General features: G+C 40.5%; 1 protein-coding gene across 1 annotated transcript in view; it reads left to right on the plus strand.

The window, feature by feature from the left end:
• Positions 1-18,697, plus strand: part of LOC109852306 — a 165,546-nt gene extending 146,849 nt beyond the window's left edge. Inside the window, exons 5-7 of the mRNA XM_020423346.1 lie at positions 3,828-4,000; positions 15,273-15,682; positions 16,986-18,697. Of these exons, the coding sequence (XP_020278935.1) occupies positions 3,828-4,000; positions 15,273-15,682; positions 16,986-17,203 (801 nt within the window). The 3' untranslated portion in view covers positions 17,204-18,697. The remainder of the gene's footprint in view (positions 1-3,827; positions 4,001-15,272; positions 15,683-16,985) is intronic.
• The last annotated feature ends 6,780 nt before the right edge of the window (positions 18,698-25,477 follow it).

The following is a 25,477-nucleotide window of genomic DNA, read 5'->3' on the forward strand; positions in this document are numbered from 1 at the left end:
ATAATATAAGTATGAATTACGTTGTTTAAATTTTGAGGAGACAAAAATATTTATAAAAGTATTCTATGTAAAACGCACATTCTTTATTGCGAGTAATTTTTTCTTTAAAAAAGAGAAATATGTAAATTTATGTCACGCCGCAAAATAATTAGCTCTTTGTTCCTGGCGCGGACAATTTTGTTTTTTATGTGTTTGCGCCCTTACAGTAACCAACAATGAAAAGTCTTGACTTAAAAAATAATATTCAACGTTTTACGAAGAGAAGTGGAGGAACATAGTTTGTAGTTCTTAAATAAAAATTGATCTTTTCTTCGAACACATGCACGTATTTAATTCGTTTCACATTATTTAGTATCAAAACTTGGAGACATTAAGGTAAAACAATATTTTGACACGAGTCACGCAACTAAATGACACACTTTTCTTTCACCGACTGCCAGCTACAAACATATGTATCGCACTTAACGATCGTAACGTACCCACTCGATTGCTCAGCATTCTCGAAAGAGACGTACATACGTTATCGTCTCAATTAATTGAGAAACCACGTAGAGGTTTCGAGAGGCTATTAATTGGACTGTTATTATAGTTCAGCGTGTTTCCCGCGAGTTGCCGAACTCTCCGTGCAAGAGATCGCGGATCCTGGTTATATCTGACAGACAAGGTAGAGCTTAGAATCCGATTTTAGTTATCGATCTCTCACATCACGTAAATTGGTGCACTTATATGTACGATCGCCGCGAATAACATCCGTCCTATTTTCCGTCGTTAATGCAAACGTGTTTACAAATGCTGAGAGCGAGAGAGAGAGAGAGAGAGAGAGAGAGAGAGAGAGACAGAGAGAGAGAGACAGAGAGAGAGAGACAGAGAGACTCCGAAACATTTTATTCCGCTGCATTTTACAATTTTCTACAAAACAAGAATCTGCGGATATTAAATTTCATACCGAAAACAGCGGCCAGAATTCTGTTATTCCATCAATCCTCATTCACGAAACAATCTGTATACGTTTTTTTTGTTTTTTGTTTTTTGTTCCCGCGTACGTGAAAATTTTATTGTTCCCAACAAATCAATTACCGTGTCTCAATAAACAGACAGCTGTGTTAAACAATTTTTGCATTGTTCGCTGTACCGTGGCGGTATCATGGAGAATACATAACAGGCCGTATTGCTGGGTTGAGAAATAACATTTACACGACGCGCTACCTAGTTTGCGTCTACTTATTGATTTAGCTCTCCATCCGCGAATAGAATCAACGCTGCCGTCGTGGGGATTTTGCAAAATGATTACCGGAACATGATTAGAAGCTGTCGCTCGAAGCGCGACGTTTAATTAGACAATAATTAACGTTCGCTCCAATTTCAAAGTTCCGCGCCGACAAGATGAAAACGTTAAAGACTGTGCGCCGACATACGAATCTTTGTAGCCTTGCCATCCGTTTTTTTTTTTTTTAACAAATCGAGATTCAACAACAAAAAATATTGGCACATTTAGTTTGCAGTGAGAAACATTTGTTGCTAATTATTTTTATTAGACAAGAAAAAAGAAAGCGTCGATAATTTATCAGAAGAAAAGTATGTCGTATGATTAAACTGAACATCCATTAGCGGAGAATAAAGCAATTAATTCCATAACAACGTCGATATAATCCAGAAAACGAGTTGCTTTAAAATAACCAAAGTTTTGCATGAAAGTTTTATCGTAATAGCGCTGATTATGAATTCTTTTTGGTATTATCCCGCTGGATAAAATAAAAGGCGCAAATGTCGCCTTTTATCTTTGGTCACGGAAGCTTTTATGGCTTTTATTAGCTAAAAGAAAATCGATATATTATTAATTCGTTCGCGAGACGTGCGTTTGCGCAACGATAAGCTTCATTAAGAATGAATGACCGATATTAGCGGCTTCAAACGCGCGAGGTAAAAGTTTCTCGAGATGCTCGTTAGAGTAATACTTTCCTTTTATTAAAGACTAAAAAATACATTGAGATTTTGTTGCTTTGTTTATAGCAAATCCTCGTGTTCTTGTCACTTTATTTATTAGCGATATTAATTAGTTCAAATAGAAATATAATCACTTCATATATAATTCAGTTAAAAAAAAAAAAACTAAATATTGTATTCCTTTTTCTTTTTTAGACATTCTTTTATTAAAGGCTTTATATATATGTATATATGTCTTTAAATTAGATGCGAAATGCTCCATTCAGCTTAGAAAATGTCGCTATTTTCGTTTTTTCTTTGTTTTAGCAACAAAGTAACAGCAGAACTGCATTTGTCGTTCCGCAAAATTTCAAGGAAAACTAAAAACCGAGTCGGACTAAAGAGCAAACGGAGAAAAACGGCGGAGTGTTGCTCGGTAAAGCACCATAAAGTCTCATTGGCTTTAATTCGGTCGTACCCCCGCTGGCCACTGGGAGTGATTAATCGTAACGTTACTTGCAATACGAAACCACCTTAAATACCACCAATCATTCCCCACGATGCTTTAAAAAGAAAGTCGACAATGCGCTTAATGTGTTGTCGCCTAATTTGGTATATTTGTCTTGTTGACAAAATGAAGTCGTAAATATCTTACAAAGCGCTCTTGTGTATTTTTAAAAATATAAGCGATTACCGCGCGTCATTTGAAAAATTTTATCTTCACGTGAAATAAAAATCTTCAAGAAGCGTGTGTATAATTCTTTTGTAACATATAACAGTTTTTTTACATGTAAAGCAGCATTTCGCAAACTTTATTATTTATTCCTAAAATAAAGAAAAAATACAATAACGCTATTGGGAAATTTTATCTCACGTAAAATTGTAAATTACGTTCAAGAAGTTTCTGTCGGTCGATTCTTAGCAACTGCTGCTGAAGATCTGTATCCTCATTTATTAAAATTCATCGTAAAAGAAAGGGGCTTTCGGTTTACGGCGATAAAAAATTCAACTACTTTTTAAAAAGAAGGGAAGATACTCGGTCAATGTTTAATCTTTAAATAGAACAAGATATATAATACATTCTTATGCCTTGGCGTTTTGCGCCTCTTATTAAATCCTGGAACTTTTAGAACTAGCTTTTAATTTTTTATTACGTTTACGTTCTGGAAAGTTACTCGAGAGATTTGCAAATGAAAACGTGTGACGAATCTGAAACACTTATTATATATTTTCTTGCGCAAATTGCAACGAGAAAACAGTGTTCTTTACGTAAAGAAATATAATATAACAAAGAAAAAAGCACACAAGTAAAAATTAGTAAAACTCTCATTTATGAGCGCACAAGAATTAAAAAAAAGAACTAAAATATCAACTCTCACTTCTAATTATAATTCTCTGATTTTTTTTAATTAAATCCATCTCATTTTTTTATATACGTGCGATACATTAACGCCTCGAAATGTAACAAAGAATAGACGTGTAAAGAAAATAAAATGAAACAACTCGAAAAGGAGAGAGAGCTGCGCGAAATTCATATACGATTGCAATAAATATGCCGGATAATCGGAAATGAAGTGCCGCTCGCAAATCCGCACGCCGGTATTTAAGCGCGAGAGTGTATCGTCGAGCATAATCCGCGCGCGTGCGGGTTACGTGAAGCGAAACAGAACGCTTATGAATTCTCGAAGAGTACGTTTATTTCCCGTCGCTCATAAATATGCATGAAGCACGGCCGTATTTCTCGGTGTACAGAGAAATAAACGACACACACACACGAAAACAAAAAAAAATATATATACATATTTTTTTTGTTTTTATTTTATTTATTTATTTATTTTTTTTTTTTATTTGATCGGTGGCAAAGCGCTGATTGAAAGCATGCTCACGTTCTGTTGTTGTTTCAGCTACGTGAATACACCCTGACCGAGTCATACCACGAAGACGATGTCGAGGTGGAATTCGTCAGCAACGACAATCTGCAAGCGAACAGCGAGGCTCCCAGGGGAATCGATCCGAACAGGGACCTAAACGAGGCCATAGCCGAGGAACGGAGGGAAATGGACACCCAGAGATACAGGTACGTCTCTCTCCGGCTATCCCCGAGACTTTTTCATTCCTCGCTTCTCGCCCACGTTTGCCCACGTTCAACTTTTTACTCCCGTGCATTTCCCGGGAAACTGCTGGGAGTAACAAATCGCGCTTTGTCGCGTGTTTGCTAAGCGAACTTTGAAATCAAAGAGCTGTCACGTCTCTTGACTTCTTTTTACGTGTCTCTTTCCTGCTTGTCAGACGCTTTGCTGATTTTGTTTTCGTAAATTAATCAAAAAGTAAAAAAAAAAAAACAGTTATAATTATTTTTACTGAAAGGTTTAGAACGTTGGTGTATGAATGGCTTGTATAACAGAGAGATGTCTGTATGTCTGATAATACATACTTTTCGCTCAAATATTACTTAATTTTTTTAAGATTCGGTCAAGAACAAGAACATCACTAACGGAACGGAAGAACATCACTACCTCATAAATCCCCATAATAAGATGAGAAAGTTCGAGAAAAATATCATTAAGTTTAAGTCAGCTCGTTACGCCTATAGCTGTGTCTACTTTCCCTTCAAGTTCGGGCACGTCATTCGAAACTTTTAAGATCGATAAAACGGCAGATAGTAAGCGCCCGCTTCTCGGAGATGAGAGAGTCGCGTAAGTGACGAGTATATATTCAATGGACGCAGCTGCGTCAAGCGTATTCCATTCCGTGGAAATCGACGACAATGTCCGCATATCGGTATCGAATTTTGGAAATGGCGTCATCGACGCGAAACCGATTCCCCGCGTCCGTCTCTCTCTCTCTCTTTCGTTCTCTTGCGACAGAGTCGAAAAGCAAACGTGCGCGGAAAATCATAGAATTTCACGGGCAAAATGCAGCGCATCGCTCGAAACGTCATCTTTCTAGCAGCGAGCTTCTCGCTCAAAGAGCGGAGCGACAAATATTTAAAGCAAACGTGCCTTCGATGCTGTCAGATACCCCGTCGAGATACTCCAGAAGGAAAAGTCCATACACTTGGAAAAATGAGAATATTGAGAACATCGCGAGTAAAAAGATCTTTCTTGAATAATAAAAAAATCACAAACTTATGACAACGTTAAAATAGCATTTTGTATTATAATAATAAGCAAAAAGTATAATATAGTTATCCCGAAGCGGAATATAAAAACGCAAAGAGAAATTTTGACAATTTTATCTTCGGTCTCTAGTGGTCATTGCACTTTGCCGTTTTCTGCGTCACATGTGTTTGCAGGCAAACCTCATTCTTTCAGTGATCGATGCTGATACTGACTACTATCGACTACTCGCCTTTCTCTCGTCTCACATGAAAGACCCTGTACATATCACGCTCGAAAAGAGATTCTTCTATCGCTCTCTTTACGCGACCGAACTGTTTCCTTTCGAGATGGCCCTTCATGTCTTTCGGCAAGATTCCTTCACTAAACACGCGCTTCTTTTCTCTTCGACTGTCGCAACGAACAGGCTCTTTGCATGAAGATCGCGAGAGAGTTTCTTTCCCGCGATGTGTAGCAAAAAATCACCGGACTTGCTTGCCGCGACGTTTGACAAGACCAACGCGTTCCGTACGATAATAGAGAGCGAAAACATCGCTGATGCGCGGAGAGGAAAACTCACTCGCGGGAAACACGACTTCTCACTTTCGTCCCGGCAACATCCCTCAAGTTTCTTCAATTAACTTTAATAAAACTGTCTGCTTTTTATTCCTAATACACGCTCGAAGTGCAAACTGTGAATTACTGCTAACACCTCTCGTCCCAATTGCACGGGAATAAAAGTTTAAGGAGAATTTATGGGAATGTTTTAAGGCCGCACTTTTCCCGGGAGGCGGGCGGCCGCGCGCAAACATAAAACGTTTGTACTTTCCAGAACCGAAATAAATTCCCTCATCCGAGAAATCGTAAAATATATGTAAATAAATGATTATGTTAATTTCGCGTTTATCAATTTGACGCAAATTCCTACGGCTTACTGATTACATAATAATCAAAATTTACACGTAATTTTAATTGAAAATTAAATGAAAATTAAATATAAAATTAATTACAATTAATTCTCTCTTTGATTCATATGTAGAAAATTTGAAATATGTATTCGAAATTTATACAAAAATGATTATAAATAATGAAGTATAATTACGCGGACGGAATTTGGAATAATGTAATATAAAGCGGCGCATTTAATGCACAGAACAAATTCTTTTGAGATTAGAAATATTTTTCTGTTTTGTTTGTAAAACCTCTATGCGTGCGACAGATGCGTAAAAAAATTAATACATCTTCTAAAATGTTTCTCATTTATTTAAAATTTTAAAATACGCATATTTTTTTGTATACGTACACGTATCTCAATATAAGACTGTTCCTTAAAAAAATAGTTGGTACAAAAGCATGAAACGTGTTAAAGAGAGAAAAAAACAAAAGCGCAACACAGTAGCTAATTGATGATGAGAGCGAATACTGTACGCGATGAAGAGACTAATATTCTTTCGTTTTGTTTATCAAAACACCCCGACCCGGAATACCCCGAAGCCACAAATGCAATTTATCGTGAAACGCAGCTAGTCGGATTGGCTACGCAGTCGATACACACATTGAATACCAATAACGATACTATATATATATATGTCCGTCGCGTCTGATCCCCGTCGTTGTGTATCGAATCTCTTTCTGCCTTGATATTGCCTCGATTCGAAAACTTATTACTTCGATGCGACATTATATACGCGCTACACGCACGATGACGACGTTCTTACGTTTTCTTGCAGTCGTCGTTGGCTGCGAGATGTCCCTGGGAAGCTCGCTTTGAACTTCAACTTTGAAGTTGCTCGACATCGTCAGCGGAGGACTTTTATCATAATGAAAAGTAAATTGTCGACGACTTTCATCAACTCAAATGAGAGTCCGGAAATAAAATGTTTGTGTGAATATCGTAAACAACTCGATCAGTTTCATCGAAATCTATGGCGAAAAACGTTAAAATATATAAAATTTTCTTGAAACCGATAGATGTGCCGCTTTAATGAAATAATTTTTTCACATAAGTAAAATTAAATTACGTAATTACGTAAGTGCACAAAATAAAACACTTATAGACGATATTACGAAAAAGAACATATTTCAAAGCGAATTAATTTTTATACAACAAACAGCAACTTGTAGATAAGCGCATGACACAACATACGCTCGCTTTCTGCATTAAAAGCGCAGTGAAAATCGTCATAAATCCGATGTTTTCCAACTTGAATAAAATCTCGCTATCTTATTTGCCATCCGCGACACATTCGGCTGTTATTCGCGTGACATTGCGCGCGTCCCGTATATGTTCCTGTGTGTATTCGCGTTCTGAATAGTATTTATCTTTCCTACATCGGGCGTAGGGCGCGTCGTAAAAGTGTAATAAAATTCACCGGGAGTTGAACGGTTTTTTCTGCATTGCGATCGGCTAGCAACCTCGCTTCAACGTCCATCGGCTGATTATGGTATTACTTTCCGCGAACGTCGTGATACGCGACAATTTCTGCGATACGTCCGGCGCGGCGGTTCGCCGTAATATCCGGCCCGGAACTCGCGGCAATGTCAGACTGACGAGGAACATCGGACACACACCCGGGCGAAACGCACGTAGTAGAGAGAAGCCTGAAAGTATAACGTTATAACGCGGCCCGTTATATCGTTTCACTCCCGTGTTTTATACTTGTTTTATTCCGGCACCGGACGTCGCTGCGGCGAGATTTTCATGACCTCCAATTTCGATCAAGCTGTCGGACGAAATTGGAAAAATAAAGGGGTTATTTTTCCCGACAAGCTGATCGAGCGGCGAAATATTATCGCAGGTGGCGGAAAATATTTGGGCGCAGAAAAATTGCCTATTCGCGGTTATCGCAAATTTGAACTTGAAAAATGTCAAATGTGCGCACCAACATATTTGTTTTTTAAAAAACCCGACTCGATCAACACGTTACACATTAAACGTCTCATAAGATAATTACGAGTTTTATTAAAAAAAAAAAAAAAAAAAAAAAAAAAAAAAAGCGAGAGTAATCGGATTTTCTATTAATTGTGCACTACCGCAGAGTGCAAAAAATGTCGCGGAAAAAAAGTTTCTTTCGAAAAATATCGAGACGCGAAATATCGACGGGAAACTTTTACGTTCGATTATATTTTCATCAAGGTACGGCGAGTCGATTCGCTTCGAATATTTGTGGTGTTTTGTCAAAAGCTGCCGCAATATCTTTTATCAATACATTGCAACCGTATTCGCGTTCGCGCCAATTCCCACAATTTGCCGAACAAATGACGCTTCGCCATGTTCCGCCCGTTCTATCATGTCTTATCGGTAGAAATCAAATTTATGTTTACGTTTCTTACGTCAATATTCCGTTACTGACGCAACAAAGAGCCGGTAGAATCAAATGCGCCAAAACACCATTCAAAACGAAACGACATATAACTCGCGATCTCTTCTATTTCTTTTCACAGATATTTTTGTTCGAGAACCAATCGATTTTGACATCAAACACGTCAAGAGAATTTGTGTTTGTTGTCGGAAAACTTTTGTACAATCTTGCCACCAAAAACTTACGCGGCTTCGATCGAAAATAGCAGCAGAGTTCTGAAGTTGCTTTTTCAATTTTCCAGGCGTTGACAAACGTTTTTCACAAACCCGATAATCGACGCGTTAGCAATTGAAATCATGTGGCGAAAGGCCGCAAATGTCGCGAGAGAGGACAGGATCGATGCACATGAGATCGGCAGCCGATCGCGAGTCAAGACCGCGTTTACATAGGCCTCTCGTATCCTTATCCATGCAATATCCGGTTGACAGAGATCGATAAAGCTTTACGTTCGATGACACTCGAGATCGATCTCCGCCGCTTCCCAATCTCTTCGGAACGTTACCGCAGATTCGATTCCATTTGACGCTATCTGGCCACTCGGCAAGGAGCGATCGTCGTTTCTGGGTAATTGCTATTGTGCCTTCAAGGCTGTGCTGCCGTGTCGATGTCGTCGCGTTTTCTACTACTGCCCTACTTCGCGACGAAGATCTCCCCGCTGCGATCTTTCTATTTTCCCGCTTCACGTCTTGAAAGATTAAATCTTACGACCGGAATTATCCTGGGTCATTTCCTAGTTCACGGTACGAGGATCGAGATTGCCTCGGACTGGACAACGCGACCGTGGCAATGATGTCATATATCTCATTACACCGGACAACGGCTGATCCGATTTCTGTACGCGAGGGAAATAGTTGGAGAATAATCTAAGTAGATGAAATCATTACAGAGATACCGCGTCAAAAAATGAGATATGCAACATCTCTCTCTTACAAATCATTTGATGCTATTTTAATGTCGTTATTATTAAAGTATATATTTACAACAAAGTTAAAACTATAAATTAATCTTATACGATAACAAGAGATGATGTTTTCACGCGAAATTTATTATGCGTATACGATGTTTTATATTGATTCGGATATATCAAAAGAAACAAATACGTAACAATATTGTGCTGTGAATTAGCGATAAAAGCACAAACCCAGCTCGGTCAATATTTCAATTTAGCTAAAAGTTTTTGCGTTTGAAATCGCACGTTTTACTCGCTCCCCGGCACAATGAATAATGTTAGCAAATAATGTTGCATTTCTTTTATATAAAAATAATTCGCGCAATTGTGTTATTTCCGTAAAAATTGTTTCCATATTAACGAAACGTTATATATATATATATATATATATATATATATGTATACACACGTTTTGCGTATTGTCATCGTGGATATATTCCACTGCGAGAAACATCGTGACAAGCCGAATGTGTGTATCAATAGACCGGCGCAAACAAACAAACAAGTGAATAGTTTTCGATTCTGGCAAATAATTTGCCGAAGGCTCGGAGATGGAATAATATAATAAATCAAAATAAAAACTGTCGTGTGTGCGCCGCATTTTTTGCACATATATATGCGTGTGTCAGAACGCGGTCAGTTCTACATATGTTTCATTAAAATGTATAAATATATAAATCGAAAAGAGACGAAAATACGCACACACATATACGCTGTATTGCGCGTTGAGAGAAACATTTCTCTCGCGTCCCGCACTCCATTATATTTGCCTGTACAAATGGCGCAAAATTTGCGCCGTGTGTCAGAACGCATTTTGAAAACACGCCGCTCGGCAGAAAAGCCAAACAGATAACAAACTTTATAGTTTTCCGTGCTTAGGAAAAATGTTGGAAATTTATGTTTTACTTCCAAGAACATAGCGCACGTTTTTCAAGCCCGTCAGAGAATAGAAGCCTGATGAATTCCCGCGAATTCGTTTAGTAACGCGAAATTCGCGTGCGTCACAACGCGTGGTGGTTCACGCCCTTCCGCGCGCGCGCGCGCGGTCATAAAGTTAATTAGCAAGGAGGGGACGCGAGAATGCATCGCAAGAAAGGCACGCGCGCGCGACTAACCACGTATAAATCCCCATCGCGGTCCAAGTAATAGTGCCATTTGTGGAGCCGCGGCATACAGCACGTTCCAATGAATTTACTGCTGGATAGAGCAGGGCCCCGAGTCTAACAAGAAGTAACTGTAACGAACGACGTGCCTAGACGGTATCGTTCATTGCATCCCTTTTGCCGTCTCTGTGTTCGCGGGGAGAAAACGGGAAGAGAAGCCTGAGAAAGAGTCGCGAACACGCGGAACGATCGTAATGCGCCCGATAATTTATTTCCCGCCGCCGGTAATTTATTTTCCGCGCGCGCATTTTTCAGCGCACGCGACGTCGAAGAAATGAAAGTAAAACGAGACGCGCCGCTGCCGCTGCTGCTGCCGCCACCGCCGCTGCAGCCGACATTTCAGATCCACATCCTGCCACTCCGGAATCTCGATCTGTTCTGTCAAGTAGTAATGACGCCGCTTGCTTGAATATTCACGCGACGATATTAGAATGAATATAAACTTTTTGTTTTCTACGCCACAGCTATTACGCGGTGCTGCAATAAAATATTTCCGAAAACATTTTTTTTTCACATTTTGCACGGAGTCTCGTTATAATCCCGCGCGGGAACCGAGCTGCGGGCACAGCTTGCATAATCCAAATGTAAATGGTCTTGCTGCAGAGTATGTTGGAAAATCTTTGCCATAGTTCGCACTCGTATATCGAACAATATCGCGAATCTCCCGAACGTTGTCCCGAAAATCTCTTTTCCACCCAGAGATACTAATTGCGCTTTAAATTTTCTGCGTGTTATCAAGCGCGCGATAATATCGAAAATCGCGGATAACGAATTGCTGCTGGCGAAACGAACCGATAGCGAATTCATCGAGAAACTCTTTGACGATTTCGACGACGACTAAGCGTTTCGCGCGCGCACCCGAAAAATTGTATCGGGCAAAAAGGGAACCGGCTTACGGAATAATGGATGTTACGCGTATCGCGCGCGCCGTCACACAATGGAGGTAAAATCCGAGACCAATAACGCGACGCGCACACGCATGCATTAACGCTCAAAGTCTCTCCATCCCCTCACTCGCTCTCTCCCCCGTCCAACCCTGTCAAATGCGAGCACACACATTAGCGCGCAATTAATTCACCGGTGTTCATATTGTGTCACATTCTCCCGGGAGGACGTATTAAGTCCATCGCTTTTAAATTCCGACGCCGCGCGCGCATGATACGAAATAAATGAAAAAACCGCGAGAGCGGTTTCTGTAAGAGTTCGCGAATCGCCCGTCGTGATGGTGTGTTATATTGTATATTATCGTGTATTATCGTCGTTATTAACAATCTTATCGAGTTCCGTTCGACGAAACCCGCGCGGAGATGGAAATACATACGCGCGCATTACGCGCGGCCGTGTTTTTCCCCCCGCGCGGTCACGAAATAAAATGATTCTCGGTTTTGTACAAAAGCTAACGACCAGCAATAAGTTTCGGCGCGATAAAGGCGCACTTCGACCGATTATTTTGGGCTCATCGAGATGACGGGCAACAAATACTCTTCTGCCCGAGCGAGAAGAATGAAAAATCGATATAAAACAGCCACGCAACGAAGGCTTAGAAGAGGTGTCTTGAACGAGCTGATGCGATGTATTATCGTTCGGAAAATCGTGATTTATCGTCGATGTCGTCATTTGTTCGTTGTTAAACGGTTTTTATTGTTAACTTTGAGAAGGAAGCTCGTGTTTGTCAGAAAATTAACATTTATCAAGCTCTCTAATACACTTTTTGTGTCTGAAAAAGTATTTTGTGATTTAAAACGCTCGCAAAACTTTAGATGTTTTTTTTTATATATTTAAGAAGGGTTTTTTTATATGAGAGAAAGTGACACATCCATAGAAGTAACTATTAATCTGCGAGATGTCGCGTAAAAGAGTTTTCTCGTCAAAGTATTAGTTAGAAAAATTAAAGAAATTTTCAAGCGATTGGGAACATCGCTTTCCAACGCTCCGACAAAAGACGTCCCCTCGAATGAAGTTATGAAGTAAAGGTAATAACGTTCGGAGACAATTTCCTGCGGTGCTTCGCCCCACGCCTGTAACTATACTGATTGCCAACGACTGTGTACTGTGTTTACCCTACTTCGCCGAACTTCCTGCAGGGCCTGCGACGTGACCATAATCGGCGGAGACGACGTCGTTACACGAACCCTGGTTCAGAATGTAACAAGAATGGAGAGCCGTGTTGCCGATTAAGAACCGAATATAGCTTCTCGATTTCCTACGAGTAAAATTCCACGTTCGGATCGTTCGCGAGTAGTCGAGTTTCGCGTGCTGCTACCGGTAAACGGTAGTCTCCGATCGATCCTCGATTGTTGACACTCGCGCGGGTCGACTGCGGAGTTTAAGACGATGGCTTTTCCGCCCGGTGCACAATCAGACGGCAAGTTTTCCACCGCCTGGGAGCAAAGTTCCTCGCGCGCGGGATTCGTTTAGGTTTTTCGGTTGACAGCGGCAGAGTAATGGTAGGTCAGTTTAATTAAAAAGTTATGTCGACCTACAAGCCGCGGCACTCAGCGCGCTTAACGTGGCCGGCCGCGAACCACGTAACTTCCTGAAGGAATATTAAAGCGTAGGAGAAAAACGTAAACTTATGCCAAGATCTGCATACATGCAAATTATCGTGCGGAAAATACGATTATGCTAAACGAGTCGCGCCGCCGTGTTTTTAATGCCAATGAGACGTTCTCGGTAGTAATAAATTAATTACTAGTTAAAAACAAGTAACGTTTCACGTTGAATTATTGCAGCGAGAAAAACTTTGAGGTGATAGCAGAGAATATAAAAAACAAACCGACGCTTTCAAGGTTATGCGACTACATGGGATTAATAAATATTATTATTGCGATATACGTGTGTTGTACGAGAGAATGTACAGAGTAATTTTATCTTATTTTAACAATGCCCGGACTGCACAAACGGAACAATGAGATTCATAATTAGAGGATAATCGTTATAATTAGACAATTCCGGTTTCGTAAGCGCGTTCGGATCTGATGGATGTACGCGCGCCAACTACATTGCTTACATATTGCAAAATGTAATTGCTTAATTGGGTCATAAATTACAATTGTTATTTGTGATTAATGTAATTAAACACAATTTTCTAACCGATTGCACATTTTCTCAGCAAATCGTCGATAGTAATTAAATCGCAAATGTCACCGGCGGCACGCAACCGAGAGACGCAAAATCCCGGCTGGATCATCGGTATCGAGAGATGGAGAGAGAGAGAGAGAGAGAGCGGGAACAAACGCTTTTACACAGCGAAAACGACATCTCGCCGCGAACGCGCGTGCAGAACGCGAATTTTCCACGGTTGACAGGATCGCGAATCGGAGAAAGAGCGAAACAGAAACACGGGCGAAGCGTACGATGAATAAGTTTTCCGTCCGCAGTGAAACACACAAGTTTCGGGGAGATACACGCTGCTGCTGTCCGAACAAACGCCAATCCTCTTGATTCCGGCTCTCTTATGTGTACCACATGCCAACCGTAAATCAATTCTCGAAATTGTTCTCGCGCGCCCATACGCCTCTCGCGCATCGCCTCGATTCGTCGAAGTTGCACGTACAACCGAAAACTCACGGAGAAGCGTTTGTGTGCGGAGACGGGTTCATAACAAACCCGACCGATTTTGATCCTGTGAGCTTCCTCGAGCGGCATAAATTTTGAACAAGCCGCCGGTTTTGATCGTGCAAAGCAGCAGCCTCGATGCATCACTTAGCACGTTCAGTGAATCCAAACGTTGTAATTAAATATTATATGTTAAATATACATATATATTATATATATTATTATATACAAACAAAAAATAAAAAGAATAACGTTATTTATAACTTAGTATGAGTTCTCTCTCTCTCTATATATGTATACATATAGACACACACATGACTGTGATATGCAAATTTATTCGATTCACAGTCATAATTGGAGCGTAAGTTGCCGCTTCGGCAATTGTAACATTCGGTCGGTTAAATTAATTCGTCGACAAATCGAGCGCGTGAGCTCGGGGCATTTTTGTCATTTGCAAATTCGCGGGATTTTACCTTCCCGCGCTGCGGAATAATTAATTTTCAACTTCACGCAGAGCGTCGTCGTTGCTGGGTATTATCCCGGCTTTATATAAATATATATGTATTATATATATATATATATATATATATATACACCACGTACGTGTTTAGCAAATGGCGTCCGACAAGTTCAGCCCCGCCGCTAATACCTGACCAGTTCCATTTAGTAATTGCTACCTAACAGGCTCGTCCAACTTATTACTGTCTAGGCGCTGTCTACACTGCGGCGTTCCGCTGCACCGCACCGACTGACTGCATGTATATTCATCGGGTATTGATTGCGAGTTTATGGACGGGACAGTAATGGAAATTTCGCCGATTCGCGTTACGATACGTCCGTCAAAACACACGCGCGTCCAACAACAACAGAGCAGTACTATCAGCGAATAATATTAACATAACAAATGATATTCATATATAAATAAATAAAACGTCCGGAAGTTGAATTATGCGCCTAGCGGTTTACTATTATACTCATCACGTGATATCTTCTATGGATATAATTGCGCAAAGTGCCAAAAACAAATTTCTGATCTCCGAGTATTTTTAATTAAAATCTTCGATCTCTCTTCTTCGTTTTAATCAGATAATTTATATTCAAAGTTTTTTCGAACTTATAACCTTGAGACCGCTCGAGATTAATTCAATTAATATTTCGCGTGCGTCATGAATAACAATATACATATGTGCGCAAGTAAACAATCCTTCGAATTTTTCAGATACTGGAGCACAACCGGAAGCGGCCCGCAAGTGGTGACGGACGTTCCGCGCGACAACAAAGCGGCGATAATCAGCAGCATCGCCTCGTCGTACGCGCTCCAGAGGCCGCGATACGCCGCCGCAACTCCGGTGCCGCGTGCGTCTAAGATCGTCGACGGTAAAACGCGATACAGCGAAACGGGCAAGTCCGACTGGCCGTACTATCAGACGTACAGGCAAACGGCGGACGCGCAGAAGGCGCAGATCTACGAGGACATACAGAGGAAGATGGCGAACGCGACGAGCGTGTCGAGCAGCGGCGCCGATGCCTTCTCATACGCGGGCAACGCGACCAATTTGGCGGATCAACGTCAGCACAGATTCAGAATGAAACATCGCGGCTTGACCAAGGGCAAACGAGTTAGAATACGTGAGTATATAAAAATATTCAGATCGTTGATCATCTTAAATTCGAGCAATTTTAAATTAAATTCCTACGTGTATTACATGTAATAATTTAAAATTACATTAAAAAGAAAAAAGCCAACAAATCTGAACGCTGGCTTTTCTTTTGCGCAAATTTTTATTCTGTAATTATTTGTTAAATCAAGGTTATCATTTGCTTATAGTAAATTCGAAGTATCGCGTTGCAATATCAACTCTTTCATTCCTGAAAGAATACGATGAAAAGATGCCGATGTAATCGACGGAGTTTACGCGCGTGTGCGACACATGATCGATATAGTCGCGTTACTATTGGTCACCGATAATCCGACGATTACAGACATAATTGAAAATGTTTTTCGATTCTTCGCGGAACCTTCGCTTTTGCTGTCTAATCGAGCCTCTAATTAACTCTTTAAACGGCACACACAACGAAAGCGGTACCCGGACAAATCCCCTCGCTGCAGTTTTTCATTGGCGGCAGCTAATGCAAAAGCCGGAGCGCGCTCTCAATAGCCATATTTCCCGCGTAAATGATCAAAGCGCGCTTCCACGCTCTTTCCTCTCGCCCTCTTCCTCACCTAGCGCGCTATCCTTTCCCTGTCTCTCGCATTCGCGTTGTGTCCTCCACCCTGCACTTTCTGTCTCGCGTTCGCTCATCGTTCCGCTTTCCCATGCGATATGGATGTGCAACATCCCTTTTCCTCGCGCGCGATCGTATCAAACGCTCAGAGCGTGTTATGTGTTTAATCCGATAGTAGTGCGCAGCTATTACATTGTTGCGAAAATATAAATAACCGACCGGTTCTCTTCTCTCTTTCCGTTTTTTTTTTTTTTTTTTTTTTTTTTCTATATCGTTATTAAGTAACGTGTATGTACTTGTTATTGCGAATAAAGAAATATAAAAGCATTTGTAAAGCCTTGCTTTATCGCGAGTCTACATTTGATTGATTTATCGTACATTTCTGTAATCACTTCGAGTTCATCTTGTCTAAACTTTAACGAGAAAAAGACACGCTTTTCCTCTTTCTCTCTTTCTCTCTCATTGAAATTTTTTCAATTTTAAATTCATTATCTTGACAATTAAATCCCAAACGAGTCCTTTAACCTCGTTTGCGAGAGAACCGTCAAGACAAAATTCACGAGGCGAGGGTGCTCGCTCTCTCGACTCTCATTCGTCTCAGCCGAGGATCGCCTCACTCGCCCGTAGAATTTCCTCGTACACGTCGCTAGATTAGACGTGGACCCGCAGAGCCGCTCGAGCGGAATAATTGCATTCGTGATTTCAGGTGCACCGAGAGATTGCAAGGTCAGCGAATGGGGCCCGTGGAGCGCGTGCAGTCGCAGCTGCGGCGTGGGCGAGACCCAGAGGACGCGGAAGGTGACGATAAAACCGCGCCGGGGCGGCATGCCGTGTCCGCCTCTAAAGGAGACCAAATGGTGCGGCAGCGTGAATCCGTGTTCGGAGAGCACGCCGGGCACCGTCATCAACTGGTATCACTGGTAGTCATCGTCCGTGCACAGGTCATCCCTCCACGAACACGTGTACCAAAGTAACCCGCTCGTAGGATGTAGGATTGTCGCGTAAGTTCTCGCGAACGAGACGAGCGAGGAGAGCGAGTCGCGCGAGAGAAAACCGAGACGCTCTGAGAGAGACGCGAGCGATCAGTTTCTTTCACTCCCACTTGATAAAAGTATGTGCAGTGCTTATGTACAAGAAAACAACTATTAATAATTCTCTGTGTGCGCAATGTATTTTCAATAATAAATTGAACTACCGAACGCGCATCTCGTAATGCAATAATTCGAGAATTATAGTTAATATTTCCGACTCTGTTGCGTAATATCGCGCGGACAAACGGGGCGCGCGGCTTTATTTCACTCCCCGTTTGCATTTATCGTCGTTTGATATCACGTTTATTGAGCGCGCGATGCATTTATGGTTCAAATCCCTCCCTCGGAAACATCGAAAATACAAAGATCACCAAAGAGAAATTCGAACAGCTGGCGCGTATCGTATCATGTTTCCGCGTGCGTATATCGCGTATAAAATGCGTTTGAGGCTCGATTTTCACTTGTCGATGCGAATTTTTATTTTTTCGCGTAATTGAACAATAGATGTTTGTCGAATTTGCTACGGCGGAGCTCTGCGCCATAAAAAAAACGTGAAACAAAAAAATACATATGTATTATGGAGTGTTTGTGCATCTCGCGGATTGAATACAAAATCGCATTCGTGTGCGCTTCGTGTTTCGATGTGGTTCGCGGCGCGGCGGGCAAATAACATCGCGATTCTTCGACGGATGATAAACTTATCCGGCCGTACTATCGATTCACAGAGATCAACGGTGTCAAATATGGCGGATTTCCTGAAATTTACGTATCATATTCGACGAGTCGGCGTCCGTTGAAATTAACTTGCAACTTTTGTTCGCGTCGAAAACTGTTGGAGTTTTCGGAACCGAGTCGTCGGGACGAGGTGTAATAACGTACGACGTTCGCGCATGCACGCGATCGTCGAAAGAACGAACAAATTCTGGCATAATTGTGAAAATGACTTCTACTTTCCGGAAGAAAAACATTAGTCGCGATTAAGCCGACGGTTTAACGACGTCGGTACAAGTGACCGAATCGCAAAGTGATCGGCGGGCTACACGCGCATGCGAGAACTTCACGGTGCAAAATTTAACCATCGCGTGCATCACATCTCTAACTGGAAATCTCACCTCGAGATTAAACCGGAGCACTCGAGAACACGATAAATATATACGTTACTTAGAGTGAAGTTTTTATCGGTTTGCTATTTTCTTCCGTGCAACAGCGGCGGCTAAGAAGAAGGAGAAGAGATTCGCGCCAAGTTTTTTCGGAAGTACATATATAAAACGAAAATTGCTAAAACGGAGTTCATGATAAAGTTAATATCCGCAAATGAAAAAAATTCTCGATCTCCGCGCGTACCTCTGTTTTAATATTTCTAAAGTACGACTATCCCGGCAAAAAAGTTTTTACGGACTAAATTGTTAAATACAATTTTGAGAGAAATGAAATGTATATATATTTTAATTTTTTTAATATAGTACTTAAAAATTCATGCTCTAACCAAAACGTGGGTGAATTTAAAACACGAAAATGGCTTTATTGCTGAAACTGAGCTACCTTTATTTTTGCATATATAATATATTCCCCTGCGAATCTTTGCTGCTTTCTGTGTTATTATCTCTTCACATCCGCAGAACTTCCTTTACGAAAAGATTGCTCGCGATCAACACAGCAATCTCGCGACACGTGCAATCGCGCAACGATATCGAGAAGATCAAAATATTGCGCGAAAACCAAGAGAACGGTTGTCCACGTTCGACCAAATCGGATAAAATGTCATGGAGTGATATTGACAAAATGCGCGCGCGCGCGCTCTCTCGGAATCTCAGTTGTGGTTTTTTCGCAAAGCGTTTCTCCTCGCTCGACGATGCCGGCAAGTGAAACCGGAGAATAAAAGGTAGGATCTACAGAGAGCGGGTTTCCGTCAACATTTTTTTCTTCTCTTGCGAGAGGGCTGTGTTTTCTCTCTCTCTCTTTTCTTTCTTTCTATCTTTCTATCTCATTCCCTTTCTCTCTGTCACTTTCAATCTCTGTCTCTTTATCTCTCTCCCGTGGCGTGGTAGGGAAATTTTTACAAAGATATCATCAGGTACGTTTTAGGTGAGTGTATTATATCTTAGGTATAAATTTAACGATAATAACTAATGTCTAATCGTAACTCGTTAATTATTAGGCCTGTATTAACGGCGAACGCGACGCGAAATTTGGCGCCCGTTTTCTTCTGTTTTTGCGAAAAACGCGTAAAATGTGAATGTAAAAGAAGAACGAACGGAGTGAAAATCTCTTCAGATACATGGATCTTTAGGGATACGCTGAATTTCGCACGCGACGCTTACGTTGACGCACGGCTTGTCCTTCACACACGTAAAGCGTTCAGGCCGTTATTTTTGCCGACTATTTAGCGCCAACTGTTCGAGATCGAAACTCATACAATTAATTAAATCCTACCAGAAAAAGCGTGTGTAAATAATCACATCGATTCTATCAATTTTGATTGTTGCCGCTTTTATCTCGACGCTGATTGGACGTTTCTCAAATGTGTTTCTCGATTCATGTCGTACGAATCAAGAAGCACGGTACTGCCTCGCACTGTTCGAGCGCGACTTCTTCGTTGCTCGTGTCTTTAGAAACGTAACTAAAATAAAGTCACGTAACAGTGAGAAAAGGAAAAACAACACGTGATTACAGTCACGTGACTTTAAAAACGTGTTATTTTTCCATTCCTCCCTTTCACTATTTTTTGATTTTGATTTTCATGCGCGTTATTTCTGACATTTCTCTAATGTGTATTATATGATTTGTAAAACGTATATACTAGCTGTCATTGCGGTGACAGGTTGTGTTCACTGACACAACACGTTAAAATAAAAACAATAATAGCGTGCGCGTAGAGCGCGCCGGTGTTGTCCTAGTAATAATATAAAGCAAAGAGCGAAGAAGGAAAGAAAGACATTTTAATCCGTGCGCGAGGATATCCGACGGACGCACTTGGCGCTAAGCGCGCGGCGAGAATAAAGGCCTGCGTGTAGCTAAAATATTGTAACTGTACAACTTTTTATCCGGATTGAGAGATTAATTTCAAACGGGAAATGAACGAGACGAAGGCCGCTATTGTGTCCGTTTCCGTTACTGCAACAAAATGTCGTGTAAATTTTCGAAAATCACTGCTGTGTGAGCGCGTGGACGACAATAGTATAAATGACTCCCTTGCTGCGTCGGATCTCACGAAAATGTGAAATAAACATGCTATGAAAAATAATGGTACGCGAGCAAAAATGCAAGCTCGCGTACTGCCTCCTCCTTTACAATTCCGATTTTTTTTATTGCTACGAATCGAAATGAAAGGCTGTCTTTGCGATGACAACGCAGAAAATGCCTCGATATTTCGCGGAAAAATTTTCAAATTTGTAACGTAGACTTTTCGCGCGATTGTAACTTTTCGGAGAAGAATATCAGCTCTTTCTATTCATAAATAACATTAATAACAAATGCGTTAAATTCGCTTTACGCACCTTGGACAATACTCGAATAAAGTAAGATGCTAATATATCTTTTTATACAAACGCACTTTCTGCTGAAATTTTTCGATTTCAAGCAGCCAAACAACATGTTGACTGCCACAAATTTTCTCCAAATTGTGTAGACGTGTGTGAAACACATTTGTATAAAATAATATTGTGCGTGTACGAAAAAATATAAATATGACTTTTATACTCAATTATATCATTTTTAATCAATGTTACAGTAATTTTATTTTTAAAAACTAGTATAGAAGTCATAATTTTATTATTTTTTTTAATATATATGTTTTAATATATAGTTTATTGACTCTACTGCAATTTGTTTTTTACTCCACTAATGTCTTTACTGATCGAGTAAATAAAATGTGAGTAAATAAAATATCGACGTGGCAGTCGAAGTGTTAAAACGATATTCACGCGAACTACAATCTCTCGATCTCTGAATTATAGTAGTTGCACGATTTCACACTTTCGGAATTTTATTCAAGAGATCATCAGCTACAAAAAATCGCTTATTAACATCGTGGCGCGTTTTTCTACAGAAGATGTAAAAGGGCTTTCTCGATCCATATCTTTCGAGTGCGGGGTTAACCTTAATTACGGCGATACTTATGATGCTCTCGTATTACGTTAAAACCCGATCGTTCGCAATAATTAGCGGCTGATCTTCGCTAGAGAGAATCTCTTAAAAGCCATCGTAGGCGACGAGGGGTGAGATGAAATATTGGAGCCGAGCTAATTCCCCGAGACGGAAATCTACTAAGTGTATTGTAAAATCTTTCATGTAACAATATCGCGTGGCGATAAGAGACAGCCGCTTTTCATTTCCCGATATACATAGATATATACATATATAAATAATTATACAAACACATACACAGAGAAGGACCGAGCCGTTGCTGTCTTGCAGTTAGACGCATTAAGGATAAACGTTTTGTAAACTAAACGAGAACGCGCTTTCGTGACACGAGAGCATTTTTGAACGCGGAAAGAGAAAAGGCACATAATCGAAATAAAACGATAACACAAGCAGTTGCAAAATTTATTGTCCTTAAATAAATAAAAGTATTTGAGTCGCAGTCGGAAATAATAATACGAGATGCGGTTCTTTTTTGTATCCTTAAGCGAGTAGAGTATCTTCATAACTTTGTTTTTTTTTTTGGTTTTTGTATAATCCGAGTGTTATACAAAATTCTACATGAGGATTTTACTTAATTATATTAATTACAGTTGTTGTTTTAGTATTCTTTTATTGCGCATTTTGCATTTTATTAGTAAATATTCATTTTAACAACAAAGCGACACGCGCGTCTTTGGTTTTGTTCTCTTCTCTTTCGCGCGTTGCCAATCCGCGTGAAAATGACAAATCAATGACAGATCAATGGAAGGAGTATGAGTGGAGTGCCACGACGATGATTCTGTACAAGTCACTGTGCATTCTAGCCGTGTAAGGATAGCCGATAGGACTTAGCGATTAAGCCAAAGCATATGTAGCGATGTATAACACATAAGTTTATATTACATAATAAAATGTGTCGAGAAAATAAGCGGGCTCCCTTCTCGATATCTTCGAATACATAATATTTTTCACTTGCGACGTATGAATGGTATTCGTATAATAATAAAGTAGCAATTATTTCAGGAATATCATTGTGTGTCTCCTTTATGTTGTTCTTTTTGCTTTACACAAATATATTTACGAAACCTACTCTTTCCCCCCTCCAAAAAAAAATTAACATCTCGATATATCGCATGTTAAAAACGTTATTGTTTGTGTCTTTTGTCCTTTCACACATTTGCGATAAAAAAATGACGTACAATAATGAAAAACACTAACGCAATAACGATATAATTAAAAAGAATAATTGTATCTATTATTTTATAACGACGTTTGAGATATCGTCATTATGACGATACAGACTACAACCACGACGCTGCGCGCCGGAAGAAGAAAGAGAACTCAGCGATGAAAGGCACTGTTGTAAGAACGCAATTACTTCACCGTAAGTATGTAACTACGGTGGAAGTAAGCAATTTCGAGTCAAATTACGAAGTCGAACGAATTCTATCTCTCGTCTACTATTTTCCATCCTCGGCTCCGTCTCTCAGCATCGACCATAGTGAAACCGTCGTTGATGCTTCGCAAATTCACGCTTCAAGGAAATCGATCGTTATGAAGATAGCGTTTCCTCCCCCTCATCTCTTCCCTCTCTCTCCCCTCCTTCTCTGTCCGCATAACAGCCTTTTAACCGTGTTACTCTCAAATTTTTGGTTATCTTTTCCTTTCTGAGCGCGAAAAATTTCACGTACAACACACACGAAACACTTTCATGAATAATTTTTATTTTTTCAACGAACGAAAAATTGCACCGGCAACTTCATCAATTTACGCCGCAAAAATTTTCTCAGCCAGCGAGTATTTCCTAATTCTTCGAAGCGCTATCGAAGAACGTATCGCGATACGCGCGAGTTTATTGCGCGAACAAGTTGTAACAAAAATAGGAAGAAACGACGCATGAATGAAAATTCCCGACTCATTCTTCGAACAATTTTCCCAGTAATTTTTTGACTTCGTACACGAATAAAAAATTCAATTTCTATTACAGCGTGCGTATATACAGAAGTGGTACCACGTCTAATTTATATATTATGCGTCTCGGCAGAAAGAATCACGACGATCGAACAGACGAGAGATGGACAGCTTTAATGCGGTCGAATAACGAACGCAAAAGAACGCGCGTCGGAATTGTTGGCTTTTGTCGAAACGATCGTTGAATTCCCCACGTTGAAATCTATTTTTCACAAGTAGCTCGCCAACATTCTTGCTTACCAGCGACGGGGCATCTTTCGAAAGGAACGCGTGCAGCGCTTTTATTCATGTTTCGCTACTCCCTGCAATTCCGCTCGGCAGACTTGTTTCTCCTTACCTGCGTCTCGTATTCTTCTGATACTCGACGAATCCGACGAGTGGCGGTGAACTTTGAGAAGAGACAGGGTTGATACATAAGGCACATACAGAAGCTACATAGATCGCTTTCAATACCGACGCACTTCTTTTTTACCTTTTATTTTCTCAAATCTTCAGTTTCGTTACCACCACCACTATCACCGCGCTCGACGATACACTTTGTTATGCCGCATATTTTGCGAAGAATCAAGTTGCCGAGAAGGACTCTCTGTCTCTCTCTTCTCGGCTACTTGTCGCTCTCCTCCTACTCGTCTGAAGAGGATGCTTGGAATAATATTCGTTGAAAGAAACCGCGAGGATAATAAGAACGCGCAGAGTGTGTGGATCGTTTGGAACAATTGCGCCACAGACTCGTATTTTTATTAGACATGTAATATACGTGTAATTACAACGTTGATTTTATTATCGCAAGATACATGTATAAAACTTAAATTAAAATTACATTAGTAGAACAAAATTATTACGCGTAAATAAAATCTGCACACTCATGCAAAACTCTTTATCTGATCCTTTATAATAAAACTGCGAGCGAAGTTGTTGCCGAGCTACGATCGTAACGATTTTTTTACATCGCGTGCAAAACAGACTACGTAATAAGACAAAAATGGCTAGACTGACGAATACAATATGCAATTAATTTGCGAGTAAAAATATCCCGTCTAGAATAATAATACGCCGCTCCTGAAGCTCCTTATCGACTGGCCAGGTCTTCAAGAAACTGCAGGCGGCACTAATAATCGTCCCGCTGGGACGATTCCAGCCGTTCGTTGTTATCACGCAACATTACCCCAAGATAAAGCGTTCGACGCAGCGATGGCGATGGCGGCGCTGCAAGATTGCGCGGAAATGATCGTGGAAGTCTACAATCGCGTAATAATACAATTTTTTTCTTCGACTCCGTGACACCAGGTTTTTAATATTTAAAATAAACTATTTTACGAAAATTGAATTAAAAATGACAACATTACTTAACGAACATCTTAAACCGTGACGATTAAAGAAATTATCTAAAATTGTAAAATGTTAAAGATTTCTTTATGTAAGAAACTTCCACTCACACCAAGCACGCTTTGATATACTCTCGATATTTATTATTAATTTTATAAACTAAAAAAAAAAAGACTTGCCTTAGAAATTTAATTCCGATATGCTCAAAGTGTAGAAGCAAACACACACACAGAAGGCAAGCGGGAACTGAAAAACTACACGTTAAACTACACGGCGCACTGATAAACATTACTCGGCAATGCTCGTGCAAATTCGTGGCTTCGATATAATCTCAAGGAATTAGATAGCGCGCTTAGTAGAAACAAAAGTGCGAAATACTTAACAAAAATATGTAAACAAGTTAAAAATTGTTTACTGCTTGTTGAAAGTGAGCTCTACTGAGATGTAACGATTTTTGCTGTTGTTCATTGGCCATTCTTTTTAAAGCCCTGCCTACATTGCACCGATAATCCTTCCCCCGGGACAATCCTTAAGTTTAGCTTTTAGGCATTCGAGCCAGCTTTGGCTGTTATCACGCGACATTACCTCGAAATAAAGGACAGCGCGCGTACGTCGCCTGGATAACAGAGGCTGGTGGTTCGGGGCATGTGCGAGAGAAATGGATAGAGAGATACAATACCTAGAAGGGATGTGTGAATCCCTCTTTGTAGATAAGGGCTGGCTAGCTGGAGAACCACGACGCCCC

This window comes from Pseudomyrmex gracilis, unplaced genomic scaffold (genome assembly GCF_002006095.1).
Source record: "Pseudomyrmex gracilis isolate BER0280 unplaced genomic scaffold, ASM200609v1 scaffold_27, whole genome shotgun sequence".
NCBI classification, from domain to species: Eukaryota; Metazoa; Arthropoda; class Insecta; order Hymenoptera; family Formicidae; genus Pseudomyrmex; species Pseudomyrmex gracilis.